The 27,367-nt window shown below is 35.1% G+C and overlaps 1 protein-coding gene across 1 annotated transcript in view; it reads right to left on the bottom strand.

Moving 5' to 3' along the window:
• CNBD1 (cyclic nucleotide binding domain containing 1) overlaps window positions 1-11,618 on the bottom strand; it is a gene marked incomplete at both ends in the record, with an annotated part of 341,848 nt that extends 330,230 nt beyond the window's left edge. Inside the window, one exon of the mRNA XM_079146622.1 lies at window positions 11,531-11,618. Coding sequence (XP_079002748.1) covers window positions 11,531-11,618 — 88 coding nt within the window. The remainder of the gene's footprint in view (window positions 1-11,530) is intronic.
• Window positions 11,619-27,367: the final 15,749 nt, after the last annotated feature.

Genomic DNA, 27,367 nt, shown 5'->3' with positions numbered 1-27,367 from the left:
CACCCTTCAGTTGGTGACATATACGAATTGCAGGGCAAATCAAGGATTCCATTTATAGTCAAGCTTTTCTGGAATGAAGTTGTGATAAGATAGAGGACAATATTAATTGTCAATCAACACAGAAGCAACCAATCCCAGTTATTGAAAAGAAACAGATTCCAAATAACTACTCAAAAACCTTTGGAGTGTGAATGGTAAGAGCACCCATTGGAGGACTATTTAGAGATAAGTACAAAACTGAGTTGATGAGATAGTGGTAAAATTTAGCATACAAGAAAATTCAGTCTATCTGCAGAACCACCTTACTCCCCACTGGTATTTTTTACCTAACAACAAAATTATCCTCAAAAACCTAACCATTGTTCAATAATCCTTGCACCCAGGTGTAACATACTTGGAAGGAAAATATGATATGATGAACTTATCATATAATGTGCATCAAAAGAATTATGGCAGAAAGGCAAAAATTCTATGCTCCTCCCTCCCCCTCCATGCACAATACACATATGGCCTTAATTAAACTATAACAAAATTACAAGGCATTAAATATGAACAGAACAATAGGAAAAAATTATAAATTAAAAGACTGCATTCAGTAAAGAACAGAAAGATAAAATTAAGACAGAAATAAAATCCACTTTAGAAACAAGAAACATGGCAAAGATGTAAGAAAATACAACCACTGACACAGGGTTACACACCCAAATAAATAGGATAAAAAGAAAAACAAAGGAGATAACTGAAAGTGATAAATGAAGATAGATGTTATATATGGAAATTATTCCCAAATAAGAATACAGAAATAATGACAAAGAAAAAAAACTTAAAATACAAGAACACTTTTTTCATGTAAAGATTTGTTTATGAGGAATTAAATATGATTTCATGACCCAGAAAGGAGGAGAGAAATCATGATACGGGATTTACAAAGAGACTAGATGTTCTTGATGCCATTAGATTAGTAACTAAATGTTACTAGGTTTCAAAGATAACTATTTAGCATCCAGCAGAAAGAGGAAGCATCTTCCTCTTGTCAAAGCTCTGGCAAACAGTAAGGTAAGGGAGGAAAAAAATGACTCATGAATTTTATTATCCAAAATATATAAAGTTAAGAGGTAAATACAAGACCTCAGAGAACATGTAGGACCATGAGCCCTCTATGAATAACTCTATTTGAATATCAAATTTGCTTAGCATCACTGAATGAAGAAATCATATAAACATATAACCACCACTGGTATGGAAACTATACAAAGTTATTTTTGTATCTTTCCTCACATACTAGATAACCAATAGTTACAGTTTTTTAAATTTTTAAATGGAGACTTAATGAGAACATTTAAAGTATAAATATAATTAGTCCAAGGATTACATTAATATGATTAGTAGCTAAGTCATGATGTCTTCATATCTTAAGGGACAGTTTTCTCATTTCATACTAGGTTATAAAGATGCATTTTCTAAAGTTAACAAATCAAAAAATAGAGGTTTAGGTATTGAATCTAATTTTGTATTCCAAATTATATACCATTAAAATTCATAAAGCAAAAAAAGCATGTATAAATGGAAGCAGAATAAACTCCACAGTAACTGCCCTTCCTTATCATCTAAAAATCAAGTAGAAAATAAATCACTACAGATGCAGAGATTTCAAATAATTAATAAGGAATCTATTAGCCATGTATCATATTTTATTCTCAAAGAAATTATCTGATTCCAAGGATAAGACAAAGTCCAAAATGAACCTAAAAATTCTTATTTTGCCAAAGCAAGGAAATGCTCAAACTAATTTGAACAGTCTCCCAGTAGCCAAAGTGTGGAAAACATGAACACCAACGTGTGATGATGGTTGTCCATTAAAACTTTTGAATAAAATAGGAAACCCTGTGCTTATTTATTTACTTCTTTATTTAATATGCTTGAGAAATGGGATACTATATTCTTTTAAAACACATCTACATAAAATATATATTAACTGCAAAAGTGAAACTGTAAATTTATAGTAAAGAAATTCTCCACATATCACCTTAATCAATTGACTGAAGTAAATATCAGCAGTAGTGAAACAGGAGGAAATCACGTGCCCCCTGATAAGATGGAAGGAGAAAAACACAGGAGTGATCCTGTGATATTGCTGCCAAAGATGTCTACCTGAAATCTAATCATGAGGAAACATCAGACAAACCAACTTGAAGGATATTCTACAAAATAACTGGTTTGTAATCTCCCAGTATCAGGGTCATGAACATCAAGGAAAACTGAGGAACCATTTCAGACTGAAGGAAACTCAAGAGACAAGGCAGAGAAGTGAAACATGAGATATTAAATTGGATTCTTTTACTGGAAAGAACATTATCAGAACAATTAGCCAAATTTGAATGTGTCTAAAGATTAGATTACAGTTCTGTGTCAGTGTTATACTTATCCAACAGTTTGATGTCAGTGTTACACTTATCCAACACCAAAGTATTTAGGGATGATAGAATGTCAAATGAATCTAGAAAATTAAGTTTCTTTATATTTATCTTCCAATACCTTCAAGATTGTGATCGTCTTAAAATTTAAAAATTCAGTATCTTTACACTACTTTTATAATTTAAAAAATAAGAATGAGATAACATCTGTAGTAGGAAAGGAAAAGGATAAAATACCTCTGGATAAATTTTATTTAGGATATTAAAGAAAGATGCATAAATTGGAAGTAGAAAGATTAATATTATAAAGATACCAATTTTCAAATAGGCAGATTCAAAATCATAAAGTTGCCAATTTTTTATAAATTGACTATTAAATTTAACACATTTCCCATTACAATATCAAAATGTTTAATTTTTAAAAACTAAATATTTCTAAAGAAAAATAAACAAGGGGAAAGGACCAGCAATATCTTTTTAAAAGGAATAATCAATGAGGTTAATATTACCAGATATTGGAATATAATGCTTCACTAATGATAACAATTCAACACTGATACACAGATAAGTGAAAAAAGTAAATAATAGATTTCAAAAACAGATGCAGAAGGCATACAAACATTCGACATGTAATAAAAACTGGTATTTCAAATTAGTAGAAAAAGGTTGCTAACAAAGGGTGTTAAAACAGAACAGGTATTAGGTCAGTTGAAAAAAATATTAAATTATATTTTACTGTTCTACACCATTATAAAATCTAGATGCATCTAATATTGAATGATTAAAATCAAAACTATATAAATACTAAAGGAAATCATGGGGGAGTTATTTTGAAACTTTGATGTGAAGAACTACTAAATAAGGACTTAAAAAATACACATTCTTTTTTTTTACATTTTGAAAAAAGTTTATTACATATGTAACAAAACAAATACATAAAAATGTACCAACAAAGCTTCAGCAAACTTGAAGTATGTTCCTAACCCCTCCTGGACTTTCTGTAAGAAGTATGGCAAGCACCAACCCTGGAGTTGATACAGTACAAAGAAAGGCGAGCCCAAGGATTGTTTGTGTGACCAGGGAAAGCAGCATTATGACAGGAAGCAAAGTGACCATGATGGGACTAAGCTGACTTTCTGGGGAAAGACTACAATGACTGGGCTGAGACTTCGTGCCTTGAGTCCAACTGCAGGTCTAAGAGAGTGCCGACCATCAAGAGACACAAGAGCTTTAAACTGGGAAGAGATAAGAAGGGAAAGGGAATAAAAAACTACACATTCTAAACTCTTTGTGTGACACAAAAATCATAATAATAGAAGAATGCAAACAGAAAAAATATTTTTAAGATACATGAAAAAAGGCAATGATTTATTTTGTACATAAAGAGTTCTTTTAAATAAAGGGAAAATAAATTACAATAAATGTGCAAGAGACATAAACAGATAGGTCACATAAATATAGATGACAATTAACATGAAAAAATTTCTAAATATTCATAAATGAAAATTAAAATATCAATAAAACTATTCATCTAATTTATTGCCAAAGAAACAAATTTTACAACTTAAGTGAAAATATTGTGAAATAGATACTTAAATATACTGTTGGTGAGACTAGAAATTAATACACCACCTGTGGGAGAAAATTTGTCAATATTTATTAAAATTTTAAATGTACACATCCTTCAGTCTTGTGGATCTCTTATTACACTTGCTTATTATCAATGCAAAACAATTATGGATAGAATGTTTGTTTGATTTTAACAGAAATAAATTCCCATTGTAACAGTCAGGATCAAGCAGTCAAGAAACAAGTCACAGGAGTTGTTTTAATGGAGAAAACTGATACTACACACTATTAGACAGGTATTAGAGGACCGAAGAGACACAAATCGAGCACCGATTATCACCCAGGAAGGAACTACTGACATGATTTTCATTAAAAACCCAGAGAGAAGAGACTGAATGACTAAAACTTTATAAATTCAGAACAAAGGTCTATGAAGCTGGGAACTAACTCCCACAGACAGGGCCCCAGTAGTTGGCCCGAGGTGTTGAAGTTTGTACATACAATGAGACTATTTCTGGGAATATTGAGAAAACTGCAAAAGGATTCAATTGCTGTTGCTACTTCTGGAGCAAACCCCACTTCCTGGATGAACAACTGAGAAGACAGTTGCAAGAGAAGACGTTTACCATGCATAGTCACATGTGTGTATACATGTACATGTGTATAATCTTATTTTTATTTTTATTTATGATTTTAAAAATAATTTGCTATTTTTATTTTTACTTGAAAAATATTAATTGTATGTATTTGGTGGTACATTGTGGGATTTTGATACATGTGGCATTTTGATATACTGCTGGAAAACTTAACTCAAGCTAATTAACATATCTACTACCTCACCCTACCTATCATTTTTTATAAGAATATTTAAAATCTGTTCTTTTAACAATTTTTACATATGCAATATATTATTACCAACTGTGGTCACCATGCTATGTAACGAATCTCAAAACCTTATTCCTCCTGCTTAACTGGAATGTTGTAGCTTTTGATTGGCACCTCCCCTCTCTTCACCACCTATCCCTTGCCTGACCTGTATTCTACTCTCAGTTTTTATGAATCTGATATTTTTATATTCTACATATAAGTAAAATAGACATTTTTTTGTTCTACTACACCTAGCTTATTTCACTTAGCATAAACATTCTCCAGGTTCATCCATGTTTAGGAAAACCATGAAACATCCTTATTAGGGGTGAGAAGGTATCTAAGGTATCGACTATAAGATTGAAAGTATTAAGTACAATGGGAAGGGGTACAAAAAAGAAGAGTTCAGAGATACAAAAGAGATTTACTTCATCCTGGAGAGGTCAGGAGAATCTTTGTGGAGACAAAATAGTTGAGAACTTTCAAGAACTGGAAATGATAGAAATAGAAGAAGATTGAAGGAATCCAAAAAGACAGGAACAGGGACCTAAGTCAAGAGAGTATGGTGAGGATTGGATAGAATTTAAGGAATAATTTTCCCTTCAGCATAAATCTCCACTCTGTTTCCTAGAGACTACATTAATGAAGGGTCAACTGTATTGGTAAGCAACACGCCTTATAATATCAATAATCTCTGATTAGTGATTTTCTCCTAGCATCTGGGCTAGGAGAAACTATGATTGACCTGCAAATGCCTGATGGGGAGCCATCAAAATGGACTTCCCTGAGTACCTTGACTCTGTAACTGAGAAGTTCCTTAAAGGAAAATCTGAAAACAGAAAAATTCTTATAGAATGTTTATAACAGATATTAACTCATGAGGCTTCTAAAGCTTGGGTAGTTCAGCATCTGCCCTATGTATCTCTCATTACCTTGAACTTCAACTACCACCTAGGAGATCAGAAAAGACTTTGTTAGCTCTCTCCACAGCCATAGAGACAATCACTGGAGAAAAATTCCAGACACTGCTGTGCTGAAAGGCTGCAATTCTATCCTACATTTCTCTGAGCATGTGTGTCAAGAGTGGCCATCTGAATGTTTAATTAAACTTAGGAATTTCCCCGGATATCCCTAATCAGTATTGACAGATGGATTTAAGGAAATTTGATCAAAACATTTTAGCCATATTGGACAGTCACATGGATAGTAGTGTAAAAAATGACACAAGTGATTGATTTTAGTCAAATCGTGAAAAAGTTAAATGCAGATTGTGGGAAATGGATTGTAATCTAAGTTTTAGAGGAGAGCAGGACCCTGACAGCTTTTGAGTGAAGAATTAAGATCATATTTATTTTTTAATCATTCGATTAGACAAATAATCTTGTTCACAATGTATGTTGGAAGGAAAAACAGAGACAAGTTCAATAAAGGTGATGGAGGACCTATCTAGATGGCTGAAGAACTGATAATGCTGTAGCAATAGTAATAGAGTTCTAATTTCTGAGAGAGGACAAAGCAGTAGCCTGAGAGTGGGGGAGACTTAGCCTGCCACCTAGTGGACATATCTGATTTGCACTGCAGTTTACTTCAATTCCTTCTTCCATCCTGAACCCTCAGGCATAACAGCTCAAGTTTTAATTCCCATAATTTATAAAGGCCACACAAGATTTCTAACAAAAGTAGAGATACAATGAGATAGTTATAAAGTGGTAAGAAAACAAGAAACTTTTGGAGATTTTGATTTTGATTCGATTTTTCCAATGGAACAACAATTTTTTCTCCTTGGTATTAAAAATAAAAAGTGACTTGTTACATGAAATATAAAGTTGAGAAATAATCTTCCAATACTTTCTTCTCCAAGTCATCTGATGGGTCTTTCCATATTTTCTATTATTGATCATATAAGAACAGAAACACACAAAATTCAATCATCTTTCTCACCTTTAATTCCTTCTTGACATTTCCATTCTTGTTCTTTTTTAACCTTGTTTCTTTATACATTACGGTCTGCTGCTCTATTTTTCTTCTCTATTGACAAACCTTCCCTTTTTTTTTTTTTTTTTTTTTTACCTGCACTCTAAGGATGTGAATGGTTTAAAACTTTATAAATGGAGGCAACATTTACTTTTCCAAATAAATACATACATAGAAACTCCTTTAATCTTTTGCTACTAAAGAACCAAAAAAAAAAAACTCTCAAGTTACAGGAAATGCCCTTGAAGACTTACAAACAATGACACAGTATTTCTAGGCTTTCAGTAAATATACACCATAAAATGAAAAAGAGCAAAGAAAAACATTCACTTAAGAGCACTATCTGTGTCTAGATTCCTTCAAGTGTCTCTGATCTTGAACACTTTTCCCCTTCTACATTCTCATAGGTTGGAAGAAGTAAAATATACTTATAAATGTTTTGTGAACTTAAAACACTTTTGTTACTGGAAAAGCACAGAAATTCTTCTTCCCGGATCAACCAGTAGCCAAATGCAAACCATATTTCAAAACTCCCCCATTCTCGGTAGGATAAGCCTAATAAGTATGAAGGAAATAGAGGTGCGGCATATTACACCAAGCAAAGGTAGCTTACTGGACCGTACTCCTAATCATAAGGCAAATGGTGCTGGAGAGCTTCCAGCATCCCTTTAATAATTTTTAGAAATTATAAAATGGGAACATATTTTTTCTTTTTTCTGTCTCTTTGGGAAATCAATTTACAATAATAGTGGATCATGTATATACTTTGATCAGATGCTATTTCACCCAGGAAATACAACCACTATATGCTTTGTTAACTGTAAAGTTTTAAAAATCATTCTCACCCACAATAAAAAGTGGTATGACTCTTGCTTTTGATAATATGTGTCCCTTCCCCAGGGTTAGCAGGCTGTGAAAAATCCTGAGGCAGAAGTCAAAAGGACCTTAGAAGGAGAAGACTTGAAAGGTACAAAGGGGTGGGGAGGGACTGCAAGCACTAAGCTGGTTCAAGAAGCTTATCTATCTGAAGTCCCTGACTCTGAATTTGACAGTCAATGAGAACAGTGGAGTCATGTTTGAAGATGTGTTGTAATGTGATGCCTCCTTTAAATCAAGAGCCCATGAGGAGATAAAATGACAAAATGCAATTAACTGTCTATGCATCATTTAATTGATAAAATAGACAAGGAATTTCAGGGCAGTGGGTCCTTACAGACACCTAAGCTTCATTATCCTGAACTATAAAATGGAGCTTTATCAGCCTTCAGTTGTTCCTGTTACAAATTACCAGAAACCTAGTGGCTTTAAAGCAATACAAATATACCAGGCATAGCAGCATGCACCTGTAATGCCAGGAATCTAGGAGGCTGAGGCAGCAGGATGGCAAGTTTGAGGCAAGTGTGGGCAATTTAGGGAGACCCTGTCTCAAAATAAACAATGAAAAGGTCTGGGGATATAGCTCAGTGGTAGAGCATCCTGAGTTCAACTCCCAATACCACACACACACAAAAAGAAAACAATGTATTTTCTTTTACTTCTGGAGGTGGAAAGTCTGAAACAAGTCACTGGACTCACTCTGAGTTGTCAGCAGGACTGGGCACCTTCTGGAGGCGCTCTGGGAGAACTCAGCTCCTTGCTTTTTCCATCTTCAAGTTGCCTGGATGCCTTGTGCTTCCTTGGCTCACATCTCACTCAGTCTTCAGAACCAGCGGTAGCCATTCCAGTCTCACACCTCATCCTTCTGACTCTGACACCCTGTCTCCCTCTTTCATTGATAATCACCTCATGATTAGAGTGGGCACTGGGACAGTCTAGGGTTCTCTTCCCATCTCAAGATGAGCTGAGTTGGTTGCCTCAGTTCCATGTGGGATCACCTTCCCCATGCCTTGTAACAGGCTATGCACAGGTTCTGTTGAGTAGCACATGGACACAATTCACTGGGGACCATTCTCCTGCCTACCACAGACCTCATGAGGTTCTTGTGAAAAATAATTAAAGCAACAAAGCATGCCAAAGTCTTATACACTGCCAGTAGAAAGCACTCAGTAATGTCATTCACATACAAATATTTATAGAGAATGTGGGTATGTATCTCTAAATCTAACTGAACTGGCCAAATCCAAAGTAAACAAGGATATATAGAATGGCTATTTTTGTTTTTTGTTTTAGATATATAAACAAACATTCCTATTTAACCTATTGTACTTTGAATCATTCCCACTTTTATCTCCTGTATAATTCAGGTACGGTCATTCTACATATTGAAAGTGGCCACCACACACAGTTTTCCATAGATCATTATTTGAGCAGGGACAATCAGAGTCCACTCAGGGAAACTGTGGACTTGCTAGAGTTAGCACAAAGACACAGCCATTAAGCAAGCAGGACTTGTCTCTAAAGAGATGTTGCAGGCATAGAACACCAAGTAGGAATCACTAAGGAGAAAACTGGGGGCTCTCCTGCTTTCCATTATGCTCTATTCAGTTCTGAGATTTAAATTGCTGCTGATTTTTCATCTTTTAATCACTTCACAGAAGTTAAGTGTCCTTGGGAGGCACTGCAGAGGGTAGCACATATCTCATCCCATTGATACTAAATTAATGTGATCTTTTAACTCCCAGCTACTGAGTTTCCTGGGCTGCTAAAAAGAAAAAAAAGAGAGAGAAGAAGGAAAGAGAAGAAAAAAGAAAAAGAAGAAGATAAAGCAGGGCGGGGTGACTTATTCTTCTTTTTCACAATAAAACTTGATAGCAGAAGCTGTGGGTTTTGGCAAAATTGCATTTAATTTTGTTTCTACTAGAAGAGAAATACAATACTTCAATCACATAAACCTTTTACAATAATACCACAAATGTATAAGTTAACAAATGTAGGACTAATTTTAAGAACTGGGTCTAACACTATTAAAGTAAATATATCCCTTCAAAGGATATTAATCATACCCGTGATATTTTTTCCCTAAGATTATGAGCATTGATCATTTGTATTAATTAATTGTCATTGGTGCATCATAATTACACATGCTACTAGAATTCACTGTGACCAGGTTGTACCTGCACATAATATAATCACTCAATTTCACTCCCCAGAGCCTCCCCATTCCTTTCCCTCCTCCCTTCATTGTTCTCTTACTACTCTCAATTAGTCTCACTTCTATTTTCATGAGATCACCCCTTTTATTCTCCTTTGAGTATTAATTTTTAAAAACTTATCTGGAAGTTAACTCTAACTTCAAACAATTAAAATGGTTATTTTCAAGAACACAAATAATAATAGACATTGGTATGGATGTGGGGGAAAAGGCACACTTTTACATTGCTGGTTGCAAATTGGTGCAACCACTCTGGAAGGCAGTGTGGAGAATCCTCAGAAAACATGGAATGGACCCACCTTTTGACCCAGCTATCTCACTCCTCAGCTTATACCTAAAGGACTTAAAATCAGCATACTATAGTAACGCAGCCACATCAATGTTTATAGCAGCTCAATTCATAATAGGTAGGTTGTGGAACCAATCTAGATGCCCTTCAACAGATGAATGGATACAGAAACTGTGGTATATATACACAATGGAATATTATTCAGCTATAAAGAATAATATTATGGCACTTGCAGATAAAAGAATGGAATTGGAGAGTATCATGCTAAGTGAAATAAGCAGATTCCAAAAACCAAAGGCCAAATGTTTTCCCTGATAAGTGGATGATAATATATAATGGGGGTGGGGGAGTAGGGAGTGAGAGAAGAATGGAGGTACTTTATGTAGAAGAAAATGAGAGGGAGGGGGATATGAAAAATGATGGAATGAGACAGACATCATTACCCTATGTACATGTATGATTACACAAATGGTATGAATCTACATCGTTTACAACCATAGAAACAAAATGATGTACCCTATTTGTGTACAATGAATAAAATAAAATTAAAATAAAAAACCATAGATATACCCAATGAATAATAAAATACTGGAGTTAATGCTTTGGTGAAATTAGAAAGGATCATGAGTATTACCTTTGTTATCTAAAATTTATTTTTAAATCTTAGTTGAGGCTAGACCTATTACATGTTACTAATTGATATGCTGGTGTTCAAATAAAATCTATGATCTGGTCAGATGTAAGAATTGTTTCCATCTAGAGAAAACATTCTGAGTTTAGATGGACTACATAGAATAAATACTGCTAACTATATAAACTTCAAACTAGTAAATTCTATTTCTAGAATTCTTATGACACTAAGTCAAAGACTAGAAAACAAAAGTGATATGGGAATAAATTTCCCATTCCGAATAATGGGAATTATCTTTTTTCCCCTTTTAAAATTAAAATGAGATTTCTCCTAGTGAAAATTAAAAATTAATTATCCCTCAAGGGGCAGTAAGATCAACTCTGCATAAGGACTAGATCTGCCAGAAACAGAAATCTGCTGGGCCATGTGACCTCTCAGAGCCTTTGTTTCCTCTACCCTTTTAAAGTATTTCAGTGATTCTGAAGTTCTAAGAGCTCAAAAAGATCCTCATTTTGCAAAGGAAAAAAAAAAAAAATTGAATTGAAATAGCTTCCAGTGGGCAAAGCAGGATTTATACACTTAGGTTCTTCCTGTTCCATAAGGCCATCAGTCAGTTTCTCAATGTTCCTATCAATCCCTAAAACAATTGAAAACAATGACAAATGAATGAGACCCTTCAACTAGTCCCCACTCACTTGGTATACTGCGAACTGGAGGAGGAGACACATTTTCAATGGCGATCATGTGAGACAAAATAGCTGCTGGAAGAGAAGACAAGGGCATCTTGATGGACAAAGGCAGCTGATCTTGAGAGGTAAAGGCAGAGGCTACTTGGGAGGTAAAGGATCACTCTTTCCCTTGGGCATCATAAGGCAGAACCCTCAAGATACTCTCTGATAGGCTGAGTTCTGCGGAATCTTCTTGCTCATGGTTCTGACACAGTATTGGTGCAGCATTTCCAAGGGCAAAATTCAGATGAGGAAAATTATATTCCAGTCCAATGGAATCAGAGGGACAGTGTGAGCTACAGAGAGTGGGAGGAATGAAGAAGGAATGTGCAATCCTCAAGGCAGATACAGCAGAGTCAACAGAACTCCCAAGACCAGGTTAGAGGAGAGAATTCAGTCCGCTGCTTCCACAGTTCAAAGCCCTTTTCTGCCACCATGTCTACAGTGGGACTAACCCTTCTTGTAGCAGCAGCAACAGGACAGGATACTTATACTGCTGTTCATGGCTACACAAATAAACCTCCCTTCTATTCATCACAGATCAATAAACTCACCTCAGCTTTATTTAACCATATTCTGTTGGAGAGTAGTTTTCAGTGACTTTTTGCTGCTTCACAACAAGTAAAGCTAATGACAAAGTCTAAAGTGTAGAATCCTAATCGATATATCTTTTGATTTGGTGTATCATCTTTAGAGGTCTTTCAAAATATGTTTCTAGTGTTCTGTCATGAATTGTATACAAAAGGGCTGTGGTTCTCCCGTACCTGACCTGGACCAGCAGAATGTTAAACTTTATCAACCAAGTTGATGTAGATAATATTAGTAACTAGAATTGAAAATAATCATTGTATTACAAAAGTAACAAGTTTTCCTTGCAACAGTTCCTATTGAATGGAATCTGCCAAAGTAAACTTATTCCAGCATAACTTTTCAATTGAATATTTTTTTCCAGAACCCAGTGCTACAAACTCTGGACTCTGTAGGCTCAAATTTGTTGAATCTCATCCATTTTCTTCTTGTATTTCTTACACACTAGCCAGCTACCTCCAACTGCACTGATGCACCTCAGGATGAAAACTTGCCATCCCAACACCACTTTGATAATCCCTAATGCCTTCATTCAGCAGAGTATCCCAGAATCATTCTATTCCCACTCTCACATTTGAATCTCAAAGTACTGAGAACCTCTTTATAAGCATTATTATTAAAGTCTCCCTGCACTTTTCCTAGATATTAAAGTACATGTGTGATTGGCTTGTGTTTTGGTTTTTTTTGTTGGTTATTTGTTTTGTTTTGTTTTGTTTTGCCTTTGACAAGTAGTTCTGATCAAATGAATTGTAAGAAAGAAAATTTTTAAGACCCTAAATTATACCAATTTCACCTCTGATTTCAACCAACAGTTAGTTTTATTTATTGTCTCAAAATTTTTCCTTCTTTTCCATATGTTCACATATTCTTTTCTGTATTCCATATATTAATTCCACATTAAACTAAACCTTACTTGAAAGCAATTTTTGAAAAAGAAATATGAGGTAAAAATGCAAGTCAACAAGAATATTAAGAAGGAAACATAAAGATATACAAAAATAGCTTAATTTTTTTCCAAGTCTGGGTAATCTTCATGGTTTTGTGTGTGCATCTGCTAATATCTCTATGTATATGTCTAGAAAAAAATCCATCAGTTCAAAAATTCAACTTCCTGAAATGTTCTTGATTAGTCCTTGAAATGTATTCTGAATCTTTTAAAATTCATTCTAATAACAATAACATAATCATTATTTCTCTTTGATAGAAAGATGTATTAAACTTTTTTGATTGTCAATGCCCGGGTATTCCTTGTAATTCTAATCCCTTCTCAAATATGTATTTGTAAAATTATCATAGGTATGTCACTTAATCTACCTTAGTCTTTATCTACTCCATTCAATAGGAGTAATAATAATACCTCATACAAATGTCATTAAGATTAAATAAAATGGTAGAAATAAAGATCCTATGCATAGTGCCTAGCTTTTGAATCATCAATTCTAATTTTTATTATACTACTAATATTATTATTGCTGAAGTAAATCTTGAGAAATTCAAATAGACAAGAAAAGATCAGGGTAAGAGAGCCAGAGAAAAAGTGGGAAGTTACAAAAGAGACAGGAACTTAGGAGAAATTAGAAATTATTTAGAGAGGAGTTTTAGGAATTTTCCCAATGTAAGATATAATTAATCCCTTCCATCCTCTATAAGTATAGATTCTTCAAAAGAAATACACTTAAGTTAGATTTAAGTTTTAAAGGGCATCCAAAGATCACAATTAAAGTTTGCTTCAGGGAAGTTCTAGTAAGGGACAAACTTCACTCTTAGGTTACATAGAGAAGCCATTTGCATTCAGAAAGTGCTTGAAGAAAAAATTTTTCAGAGCATAATCACATGCAAGGCTAATTAAATTTTTGATGTCCTTGCTTTCAATAAAACCATGAAATTTCAAATGGGCTTAACCATAAAAATACAAACTTATATCAGATAAAAATCTGAGATATTAAAACAGAAAGTCTTCATACTTTGAAAGTGCTTTAGAGTACTTGCAATACTGGCTATGTAGAGTGGAAGAGAATAGAGTATGGAATAGAGAAGACCAGCTTTGAAGCTATGTGCAAAATCGTCTAGAACATCTCCCAACTGTGGTCCCTTGGCTAAGTTATTTAAACTAATGAAGTCTCTGTTTATTTTTTTATAAAATTAGAGAATAATTTCACAAGGTTATTGAAAGGATTGTAAATAATATCAGTAAAGCAAGTACTTTATTATGACTAGTAGTATAAAGATCAAATTACATAAAACATGCAAAATACTTAAGACATGTTTGACACATAATAAACATACCCCAAATATTCCAGTTGCTTTCCTCTCTGTATAATGAGAACATCAAACTATGATATAAGAAAGTGGCCACCATATCAAGGACTGGCACACATCAGAATGAGATGATGACTAGCCTCACACAATAGAACAGATCAGCACTTGACTCAGAAACCAGGAGACAAGAACAAAAAATAATAACCAGGATAGAGAAAATATACCAGTTACTCTTGGCTAAGGACTTCATCAACAATTGATGTAAATGGATGTATCAGTGTTGTAGTCAATTTTTTCGCTGCTGTGACTAAAAGACCCCACCAGAACAATTACAGAGGAGGAAAAGTTTATCTGGGGGCTCACAGTTTCAGAGGTCTCAGCCCATAATAGACAGCCAGCTCAACTTCTTGGGACTTGAGGTGAGGCAAAACAACGTGGCAGAGGAGTGTGGCAGAGGGAAGCAGCTCACATGACGATCAGAAAGCAAAGAAAGACTCCACTCTCCAGATACAAAACACATATGTCAGCGAACCACTTCCTCCAGCCACATCCCACCTGCCTCCAGTTACCACTCAGTTAATCCCAACAGGGATTAATTCACTGATTAGTTTAAAGCTATAACCCAATCATTTCTCCTCCAAACCTGGCATTGAACTTTTATCTGAACCGTAACAATCAGTGATTACAAACTCAACTGCATTTCACAAATATATTATCATCATGTGAAGGATCCAGGAGACACAAATTCAGATGTCAGAAGTTCATCTGAGAATTTGCATATCCTGGTAGTACTTTCTTTTAACTTTTGCTGAAATGCTGGGTCTGCTTGATTAAGAATTCATGTTGGCTTCTGCCAATAGTACCGATTTCAAATTTTCATATAATCTGGAAATCACAATAATCTTGAAGGTCGGTATTATAATCCTATTTTAGAGGTTAAAAAAAAGTGAGGTTCGGCAAATGAACATTATAGAGTTGGAATATTATAAAACTAGAGTTTTAGCCCAGGTTTGCCTTTTTCACATTGATTTCTTAGTTTAAAATGTGCAATTATCTTTAAAAGAAATGATGCATCCTGCATTTTAGTGTAGAAATTCTCCTCTGAATGGAAAGAACATTTAGAAGATGGTAGTCTGATCTTCTTAATAAGGAGTCCATGAGGTAGATTCAGAGATTCATTCATTCAGTTATCTGCATTTACAAGATTCCAAGTTAAGCAGATTGGAGACAAATGCCTAAGTATGGAGAGACTTCTACATGCACAAGGAAGTGATGCCTGTCCTGGATCTTAGAAAGTGATCACCCGGTCTGTTTTGGAGCCGGATGCCGACTGGTGCATAGTTTAAAGAAGACAAAGTGAATGAGGGGAACTAGTTGAGGGAATGAGTTCTTCAGAAGAGTAATGGGAAAGGTTGGAACTAAAGCAGGGTATTAGAGCAGGAAAAGAGGAAATGGTTGATGAGTGATGGAGGACAGGAAAAAGATTGAGGATTCCCAGGATTCTGCATTCTGTGCTGGAGTAGATGCAGCTACAAGAACTAAAATAGAGACCAAAGATAGGTTGATGATGATGATGATGATGATGATGATGATGATGATGATGATTTAGCAAGTCTTTGGGGGCATCCTTTTTTCAAAAGATATAAATTTAGATACTCCACACCAATTTATCCCTCCCAACACTATGAGGTTTGCACAATTTATTAGCCCTATTTTACAAATGAGAAAACTGAGGTATACACAGGTAATTAACTTGAGAAGATCAGAGGAAGTCTTACTTTTAAACTATAGCACTGTAAGGGAACAGACTGAAAGTAGATCTTTGAGAGTTCATGAAAAACTGAGTGGGGTAGAAAAAGAAAAGATTTAGGATACCAATTCATCTCCCATTCCTCAAGATAATTAAACTGAATTTTATTTATGAATCCCAACAATCATTTTCTCTGTGTTCTTCAGAAAGTACTTATAAAATTTTGAGATCTGACATATAAATAAGAATGTTGTTTTGATGTATAAATCCCCACAAAGATAAAGCGAGATCCAATGTGATTTTTAAAACTGGCAATATTTCTCAAAAGATATAAGACCAGACAAATGTTTTCTGAAAGCATACAAATAAACTCTTTCTTTCTTAAATATCTCTTAGTAGTTTTAACCAACAGTATCAAAATAATGCTTTGTACCAGTTCTTTTTGTTAAAAATACACACACACACACACACACACACACACACACACATATATATTCAGCAGGAAAGGCAAAGTATACTAATACCAGAGGATGGCTATTTAAAATGATCAAGATGTTATCAACTGTAGATGATTGTAAATGAAAAACAACATCTCAAATGAAATCAACTATTCAAGGGAATAATTAAACATTATAACAATGATGTAGTATGAAAAACCACTGAGATCAAAAATCCTTGTCAGACTGATGGCATTAGCAATTCCCAGGCAGGCTTTCAGATAAAATTATTTGAAGAAAATTCAATATATAGCAAAACTTTTAAAATATCTTCTCCTACTGACTTTAAATTCCTTCCCTTTATAGGCACTCACAAACAGATGGAATCTCCTTATTGAAGCTGGCTTTTTCCTAAACAAAATAAAGAGTACAAAATGTTTACATTACAAAGAATTTTAACTGGGGTAGCACTTTAAGCCATTCGTTTTACTAGATTCTGAAGTATCTTAGTATTTTAATGTCTGTTCAAAATTCAGTATGGAAGTCACAAGCCCATTTGTACTCCACTTATAACCTACCTCTGAGTGTATTTGATTAAAATTGACCTCATAACATGGGGAGAGGAGGCTGATTCAAAGCTTTTCTGTTTGAACTTCTATTCTCACAAGAATAATAATCAAATAGCCAATAACATCTGTAGGCTTTATTCTACTTGCCAAGCTAAGTAATTTCCATGGATTCTCTCCTATCTAATTCAATCCTTGCAAAAGTCTATGAGGCAGAAACCGATACTGTTCCCATTTTGTCAATTTGGAAGCAAAGTCTTGGTGATGTTAAATAATTTCCCAGACCTTCCAGTCATTGAAACACAGCTTCAGGATTCAAACTTGGACTGACTCTGCAGTCTATTGGTTCAGCACTGGTTCAGACAAAGGCAAATGTGTTCAGCAATCATTTTCTCAGACCTATTTTAAATGGCAATGTCTCTTGTTAGAAGAGAGCCCCTCTTTAAGCAAGTAAGTGTTCTTACAAAGAGGCATTGCCTGATTGTTCTTGCCTGCTGTGAATACTGGCTGGCATGCATTCCTTAGATTCACAGTCTATTTCCTCCCTCAACATTTCTCCAGATACATTACTTTGAATTCACAACATTTTCCTCTGCAGGTGCTCAAAATTCATTTAAATTTAAAAGTAAAGTATCTATTCACTTTATACCCAGGAGGACATGAACCCTGTCTTCCTGGCCTAAAGGGAAAATTGAATGTCCCTTTCTCTCTTATTTCTTCCTCTCTTTTATTTTCTTTATGACTTAGACATTCTCAAAGATTCACCTTACCATGTTCACAACTGCCTGGAGAAGCACCTTAGAAATGCCACTCAAGTGTTCATGGCACACGAGCTCTTGTCCAACCCTGTCCACTCCTTACCCACCCTTCCTTGGTAGCTTATGGGAGTATATGGCCAGAGAAGAAAGATACAGATGTGTCATGATTCAGAGAGCCAAAAAAACATATGGGGTGTTTCCTCCTCCTTGGAGTGAGCCTACTGAGTGCCTTCTGTTTACAGAACAGAATGTCCGCCTGTTCACCAGTGTAGCGGGCAGAACTGGACCCATCACTTCATCCGAACTAGTGGATGAAGGTTATATAATGAACTGGTAAAGAAGTCATACTGAATCCCAGATCCCAAAGACTTTTTCTGGCCACATTCTGTCTCCAGTTGGTGTCCCTACCCTCACTTATTCATGAGTGCATATTATTTTTATCCAATCCCTTGCATGCTTCCCAGTTAGTACCATAAATGACTTTTAAGATGGTATCATTCTCATGCCATCAGCCAAGCCACTTCTCATCCAGATTTTTTTTCACTAATGTAATCTCATTGTCATTTAGGTTTGACATTTTAGAGACTTAAACTTCCATGCACTATGCTATTCAAAGTTGCCTGGAGACATTGCTGAGCTGTGCTTTTCCCCCATGATTCAAGGAAGGACATTATTCTTCTTTCTTTATTGCTCTAGTCTTCCACTCTACACTTCCACAAATCACTATAATTTGCACCACATCGTACACTATCTGCACGAGGTGTCCTGTAGCAACTTCTGAAATGGCCTATAATATTATAAATCATTGTGCTATTTTGGTATAAAATGTTGCTTAGGTAAATATCCATTGTTGTGCAGTTTTTTCTCCAGAGAACTATTAGTCACATTTTATTGTTCAGAAAGAAAATATGTTACCAGTCATATTTTCTGTTTGTTATTTTCTTTTTCTTTTTCTTTTGGTGACTGCTGTTGTTTAAAACTATATTTTTATACCTAATAGACACAATTTCTTTGAACAAAAGCATGCATATGTATCTATGTTAGCAAACTACAGATCACATGCCAGTTGTAAGAGGTAAAATATTAATTTTTGTTAATGATGATTTTATTACACGGTTCATGCAACAAACAGATTTATAGGCAGTGACAAATGGCTTAGTTGAAGCAAAGCAGAGACTGTATTAGGTCAAATGTAAGAAAGAAATAACTATTCAGAAAAATAGGGCTGAAATACAGCTGTGGGTTCTATCAATTCAGATGCTTTATCTGTTTTCCACAATATATCAAATTGTCCCTCAAAAGTTTATATGTTTTTCAGAGTTTGAATTGTTTCTTCTTTCAACTGTATCAGTCAGGGTCTGATCAGAAAAGCAAAACCACTGGAAGATACATGGAATAAGTGGTTTAAGCTGACACAGTGACACAATATGAATTCCCCTCCTCAACTCATTGCTCATCTTAAATTATCCAATGTCCATTTTTTTCCCTAAACACATTCCCTGAACATTTTAAAGGAAACTACCAAATCACCATCCAAGTTACATTCAAAAGAATAGAGCAACAACACAGCTCAAAATAATACCTGGATACCAACTTTAGTACAGTTCTCCCAAGTTCTTAGTAAACTAATAATAAGAATGTTTTGAAAGACAAAACATGCCTTCAAATTTCAAGAGCGATAGAAAACATAATACCAAAATCTTCGAAAGCTCCATGCAAATTTCAAAGCAAACAGAATAGGACTTATGAGAATCTACCTATTATGGACTTAACTACCTCTTTCAAGAAAGGTATTCTGAGTCCTAACTCGCCACTGCCTCAGAATGTTATCTTTTTTGTAAATGGAGTCTTTATAGAAATATTCAAGTTAAAATAAGTTCTTTAGGGAAGACTAATCCAGTACAACTAGTGTCCTTATAAAAAGAGGGATTTGTTAGAAAACATGGAATGGAACCACCATTTGACCCAGCTATCCCACTCCTCAGCTTATACCCAGAGGACTTAAAATCAGTATACTACAGTGACATAGCCACACCAATGTTTATAGCAACTCAGTTCACAATAGCTAGATTGTGGAACCAATCTAGATGCCCTTCAATAGATAAATGGGTAAAGAAACTGTAAAATATGTATACACAATGGAATATTACTCAGCCATAAAGAAAAATAAAATTACAGCATTTGACAGTAAACGGATGGAACTGGAGACTATCATGCTAAGTGAAATAAGCCAGTCCCAGAAAACAAAGGCCAAGTGTTCTCTCTGATATTTGGATGCTAACCCATAACAAGAGAGGATAGAGAGGGGAAGTACAGAAGTCCAATGAATTAGAAAAGGGGAAAGAAGGGAAAAGAGGAAATATGGAAATAAGACAGTAGAATGAGTTGAACATAACTTTCCTATGCACATATATGAATCAATGACCAAGTGTAACTCCACATCATGTACAACCACAAGAATGGACCAAAATTGGAATGGGTTGTGCTCCATGTATGTATATTATGTCAAAATATACCCTATGGTCATGTATATCTAAAAACAACAAATAAAAAATATTTTAAAAAAAGAAAATTGGAGGAGTTGATAATGGTGTCCTCAGAGGGGAATGAAGCAGAAATCACAATATGTATGGAAATTCGGTTTTGTGATGAGCCTTTTGGCTCTATTTTCATTCTTCAAACTGTGTGCAAGAATAATACTTTTAAAAAATAAAAAATAAATAAACTTTTTTAAAATTTTAATTTTTTTTAAATAAAAAGGGGGATTTGGATTCAGACATTCACCAAAGGAAGACAGGGAGAAAAGGACCTGGGCCAAGATATATCTACATACCAAGATATACCAAGAATTGTCAGCAAACACCAGAAACTAGAAGAAGTAAAGAAGGACTCTCCCCTAGACGAGTCCTACTGACAACTCAATTGTAGACTTCTGGCTCCCAGAACTGAGAAATAATAAATTCTTATTTTAAGTTGACTGGTTTTTGGAACATTGTTAAAGTAGCCCTAGGAAACTAATATGCTATCCTTGCTTCTTTTCATAGCAAAATTCAAAATACAATCTTACTCAATTACTTTTTAACATATTCTATGTTTTATGCCAGGTTGGTATTACAAACTTCATTAGAAGCTCCTATGAAAACCTTTCCTCTGCCTTGCAAATTCCTTCAGGTTTCCCTGATAGGTGTGGGCTATGAAAATCCTTGTCCATAATATCTCACTGTCTCTCTCTTTCTCTGCCACCAAGTTGACTCTCACCCTCAATTTGGTCCCTTTTGTAAGTAGCTCACTTCTAGATTCTCCAGCTCTGTCTTTATTCACCTTCTTAAGGACATGGCTTGGGATGTTTATCCACTGATTCTGTGCACCACAACCTAGTCCACATCTTGATCAGAAAATAATATCATATGGAGAAAACAATATCATATGGAGAAAAAAATACCCCCAAAATGGAATTCTTTTTTCTAAATACTTGAACTTAAACTTTAAAGCACCAAAATACTTTCAGGTTTTCACCTGTTTAGATAGAAGTTTTTCTAAAATATTAAGAGTAGTTTCTGAATATGTTTTTGGCTTAGTAATTCAGTATTACTGCCAAGAACATCAATTATTATACTAGAGTGCTATAATAGTGCTTTAGGAAGCTAGAAAGTCATATAACACTGTCAGAATCTATTAAATGGACTTATTTTACAATTTGAGAAGATTTTTTCTGATTTTCGTATTTAAAGAGAAATTTCAGTTGTTGTTTTCTAGTATCTGTTAAAGTGGTAGCTCTTCTCTTCTGATTTCTTCTCATTCATATTGTCCAAGACTATGAGCTAAACTAGTTAATTAACACTGTGTGTGTGGCCATGCAGAAGAACTGACAGAGCCTCCTTCCAGGGAACATGTGTTGCTTCAGATCAGGCTTAGGCTCAGAGAAAGCTGACCTCCAAGAGCACACCCTTCCTAGTACAGCCACTGTCCAAGTTGATTGATATGTCCATGTGTATGGACATAGTACATATAAATATCATGTATGTGTATGATATATGATACATCATCCCAAGTTGTCAATTGCAGGTTGAGAAGAATGTCTGCATATGTGTCCCCAAATCTCACCAGACCCTTGTTGTATTTCATTACACTTGATAAAATCTATTTTTTCAAAGCATTACTATTATTGTATGTTTTGAACATACCATGTTGATTTCCTAGAATTATTAAAGTACTACATTGCAGGTTTTATTTTTAAGTTATTAGTTTTTTTATTTTTTTATTTTTAAGTTATTAGTTACTAATAATTTTCATTGTAATGTATACATTCATATAAATGTGTTGTTTCTTGATCAATAGCTAATTTTACTTTTGACAATTGATAATTTTATTAAGTCTTTTCATCCCAATATAATTTTTGCATTGGGTGCTTCTTAACAAATTCAACTGAATTAAATAATTACCTACTATATCTTTCTAGCTGGTAACTAGCATTATGAGATTTCAAGTTATAATAACTAGAGTTACAGAGTAACCTGAATGTATGTCTTCCTTGGACAGTTAAAATGAACTATGTGCCAAAAACATGCTGTCTTCCTCTTAGCCATGCTGTTGGTTCACAGCAGAATGGAGAGAGATATTTGGCACTCATTAATATTATCTTATGGTAGGGTTCAACCTCAGCACCAAAAGTAAAAATATATTATCCTCTTGCAATGCAAATGCAGTAAATAACCTACAAAAATATTTTTCTTAGGTCATCAGCAGCTAAAAAAAAAAGAAGTCACTTGCTCTCAAATGTTTTCTCTAATATGCAGATGCTAACTCACAATAAGAGCAAGAGGGCTAGGGAAGAATAGTTACTTGATTAGGTAGAGGGGAGTGAAGGGAGGGAGGGGAGTGGTTAGGGGTAGGTAGGACAGTAGACTGAATCAGACATTATTACCCTATTTACATATCTGACTACACCACCAGTAGGATTATACATCATGTACAACCAGAAAAATTAGAAATTATACTCCATTTATGTATGGTGTATCATAGTACATTCTACTAGCATGTATAACTAAAGCAAATTTAAAAATAACAAAAAGAAAATGATAAAAAAAATTTATACATAAAATGCTGTACATTGTGGTGCATGTGTGTAATCCTAGTGACTATAGGAGGATCAAATATTCAAGGCCAATTTGGGCAACTTAATGAAACCTGCCTCAAAATAAAAATAAAAGGGTTGGGGATGTGGCTCAGTGGTACAAGAATTCCTCTGAATTCAATAATCAATACTGCAAAACCAAATTTTTTTTAAATTCTGCATACAGTTACATGTGTACTTGACACATGATATGATGATGATGGCCACAAGTATTTTGAGAAAGCTACTTAGCAAGGAGAAAATAAGTGGACTAGTATTAGTATCAGTTTTGCTAAGAATATATTGAGTACATGAATCATTTGAAAACCTTACAGAGTATCTCAGTGTTAAACTTACCATATTAAATTACTCTTATTGGACTGAAAACAAGTCTAAAACATGTTTTGCATCCCACATTTAGAATGGCATATATATTTAAGTTTTAAAAGCAGGTACTCTGGGGAAAATGTAAAAAAAAAAAAAAAAAAAAAAAAATCTTCAAAGAAAAAAAATACTCCAATACTGTCGTGACAAAATATTGAAAGAGACTGTCAAACTGAACAGTTGACTGATGATGACCCTAGTTGAGATGTCTGTTCTTAGCTATATTTTCAAAAGCATCAAAGTCATTCTGCAGTCTCCTGGTAAACTGTCAAATCTGTCTGGAGTTGCTGTTACTTTCCAGCCATATCCTTCTATTCATCAAAACTTAAGAAACAAAAAGCTGCTGATAAACTTCAGCCCTTGAATTTGAGCTCTCATCAAAGAGAAGTCGTTGTATTATTTTCTTTTCCTAAGGGCATTTGCCCTTTTAGTGAATTGTCTGAATTGTACTGACTCCAGTAACAGCAAAATTTAGAATGAGTTGAAAATATCAGAAAGCATATCTGAAACAACTAAGAATCCAACTAATACATACTTATAAGAGAGATTATTTCATAGGACTGAAAGGTTGTAGAACTGTCACTATGACCAACTGATTTAAGAAGTACAGCAGTGCTTTTTGGCATTAATATAGCTTCAGACTTAAGAACTAAGAAAAGCCTAATTTCAAATTTAAGCTATCCAAAGGCGAAAAATACAAATCCTGAGAAGCGAAATTATCAAAACCAAGTACATGTGTACTTACATGCCAAGTCAAATGAGGTAGATTCACACACTGACATGATTACTGAGCTGTTATATAATAGAATATTGAAAAATATTTTATTTTTTGATACTATTACTAATTTTAAAATAAAGTAAAATATCCAAGAAAGTGATAGGTACCACTTATACCCTTCACTTTAAGTATTTGGGCACTCTTATTTTGGTTGTGTCTTAAACAGGGTTTGCAAGGTCCAATTCTGATCCTAGAAGGTGAATCAACCTACCTTCTATTCTATACAACATTTCTTACATATTCCACTATTATTCTAGAATAAATTTAATAGGGTTAAAATTTTTCAGGAATGGTTAGGCATGTCCCCAAAGAATCTGATAGTGGAAGTATTTCTCATGCCAATTATTATATGATTGCTTTCATAGGTTAATAAAAATATAGGAAAACACAAATAAACATCTAAATTTTCAAGACAATATAAATGAATAAAAGCGATATAGTGTTACTCTTTCTCATGAACAGCATTGCTTCCTGTTAATACTTGTTCATTTTTAAGTTATAATATTTACCTACCTTTTGAACTGCAAAATGGTTGTGTTAATCAGTTTTCATTGTTGTGACCAAAGTACCTGATAAGAACAACTTAGGAGAGGAAAGGCTTATTTTGGTTCAAGGTTTCAGAGATTCAGTCCATGTTCACCTGACTCTATTCCAGAAACATTGTGGAAAGAGTGATGTTGGAGACCTGTTCAGATTATGGGAGCCAGGAAGCAGAGAAGATTTAAGGACCTGGGGACAAGATATAGTCCCCAAAGATATAGCCGCAGTGGCCTATATCCTCCAGCCATGCCCTACCTGTCTTCACCATCACCCAGTAGCTCATTCATCTATCAGTGGATTAGTCCAGTAAATAGCCTCTGTCTTCGGCCAATTCTGTCTACAGTCAGCAGCTTTCCTCAGAGGTATTCCACATTACGGGCATCTCTTAATCCTGGGAATCTCCACTGCAGCTTCAACTTCACTCACACAGTTTTACACATCATATCCTATCTGGGGCTGCTCATAGGAATTCCAGCTCTGCTGCACTTGGTCTGGCCTCCCAGACGTTCCTTGGAAATTTCAGCACAGCCTGGGTGACCTCCTAATTGGTGACCATCCTGCATTCCGGCAGAACCAGCACCAAATAGATAATGTCAAAGGCAGCCAACAGCTCAAGCAGTAGTCAGTCCCCTTGGAACATAGCTACTGCAGCCTTTGAGTGACTGGGCAACCATGCATGGTGAAATCCTAGGAAAACAACTTTCTAGGCAGCCCTGTGCAAACAGGCTGACCCCATGGTCTTTTCTCAAAAGAGTTTTCACTGTAACACCCTTGAACCTGAGACAAGTATGGTCTTGCTGATTCCTGTTATGCCCTCAAGGCATCTTTCCTACTATCTCAGTAATTTGTGTCAGTAATTTCTTCAGAAATCACACCTTGCATGGCCCCAATTTTATGCATGTTTCTGTGGCCAAACTGCAAAATTTTCAAGTCATCCCTTTCTGCTTTTTGCTATTGAGTCTCAAAGTAAACCTCCTAGAAGTTGCCAGAAGTACCATGTCACCTCCTGAATGTTGTGCTGCCTAGAAATTTCCTCCACCAGATAAATTAGTCCATCACTTTTAAAATCAGACTCATAGAAAGTCTGAGGACATGAACTAAAGGTAGACAAGTTATTTGCCAAAATGTAACATGAATTACCTCTAGTCCAATTCCCAATAGAGTCCTCATTCCCCTCTGAAACCTCACGATCACAGTCTTTACTGTCTACATTCCTATTGGCATACCTGTCTTCTGAGCTTCTGCCAGAATTGCCATTGATCATGCTTACAATATTCTAAGGCTTCTCCAAATGAATCTTTCTGAATTCCTCCCACAAATCAATTCCACAGACTTCTAAACCACATAATCATGTTAATCACTGAAGTGTCCCCATTTCTTGTTACTAGTTTCTGTGTTAACCAACTTCACATTGTTGTGACCAAAATATTTGACAACTTAGAAGAGGAAAAGTTTATTTTGGTCCTGGGTTTCAAAGGTTCAGTACATGTTCACAGGTTTCCATTGCAGAAGCAGTATGGAAGAAGGGTATGACAGAGGAAAGTTACTCAACTCATGAGAGTTGGGAAACAGAGAAAGAAAAAGGGAGTGCATGCCTGCACAGGCAAGGAGCCAGACACAAGATATAGTCCTCAAGGGCACAGCCCCAGTGACCTATGTCTTCTAACTACACCCCATCTGCCTATAGTCACCATCTAGTTAGTGTATTCAGCTATCCATATATTAGTCCAGCAAATGTATTAGTCCACTGAGGAGGTCAGAACTCTGATTGTCTAAAATCCCAACCTCTGACCCTTGCTGCATAGGGGATCATTCTTTTAGAAGATGAACTTTGCAAGGGGCATTCCACACTCAAACAGTAACAATGGGGAAAATCAAGTTGTGATTAAGAATTCAGTAAACCATCATTACCTCCTCCTAAATACATGAATGTGTATTACTCCACACTTTCAATTGTCCTACGGGTGATCTGACACTTTATGCCAAGAATTAAAAAACTGTTGACTTAAGTACCCCTACAGAAAAAGTGATAGTAAATGGGCAATCCTCTCATTACTTAAAGATTAGTAACAAGGGTCAATCCCTGGGATGATTGGGGTAGGATAGAGTTGTAAAAGTCAGTTGTGGCATAAGTCAGAGAAAACTTAGTTGTTAATTAAAGTCAATCAGTTATCAGACAAAAACACCCAACTGAGGCCAGGCAGAACAAAAACCAGATAAGGCCTAGAGTAAATGCTAGTATTGAAGGAAACAAACAAAGAAACCAGCTGACTGACACCCAAAGAACCAAGTCAGATACCAAAAAAGGGCTAAAGGAAAGTGCAGAACATCAGCTTGTTCTCTGGGAGGGTATCTACTCTGAAATGATGAGAACAGATTATAGTGTTCATCTTCAGAAACTTAGACCTAGTTGAACAGATCCACTCTTCTCTGAAGATCCCTGTGGAGCAAGACAATCATGTGCAATCCTAAAAGGCAGTTTGAAGCACATCATCTTGCCTAAACTTTTTGAGGACATCTTATTACTTGTTATATTCTAAGTTCCTAAAAAAGTATCTAGCCCAAGACAGTGAAGAAATATTATTACTTAATTCACCTATAGATCAGAGGCATCTGTCTTTAAGTGTTCAA

Source organism: Sciurus vulgaris (genome assembly GCF_902686455.1).
Source record: "Sciurus vulgaris genome assembly, chromosome: 1".
NCBI lineage: Eukaryota > Metazoa > Chordata > Mammalia > Rodentia > Sciuridae > Sciurus > Sciurus vulgaris.
This window is presented reverse-complemented; position numbering and strand designations above follow the sequence as displayed.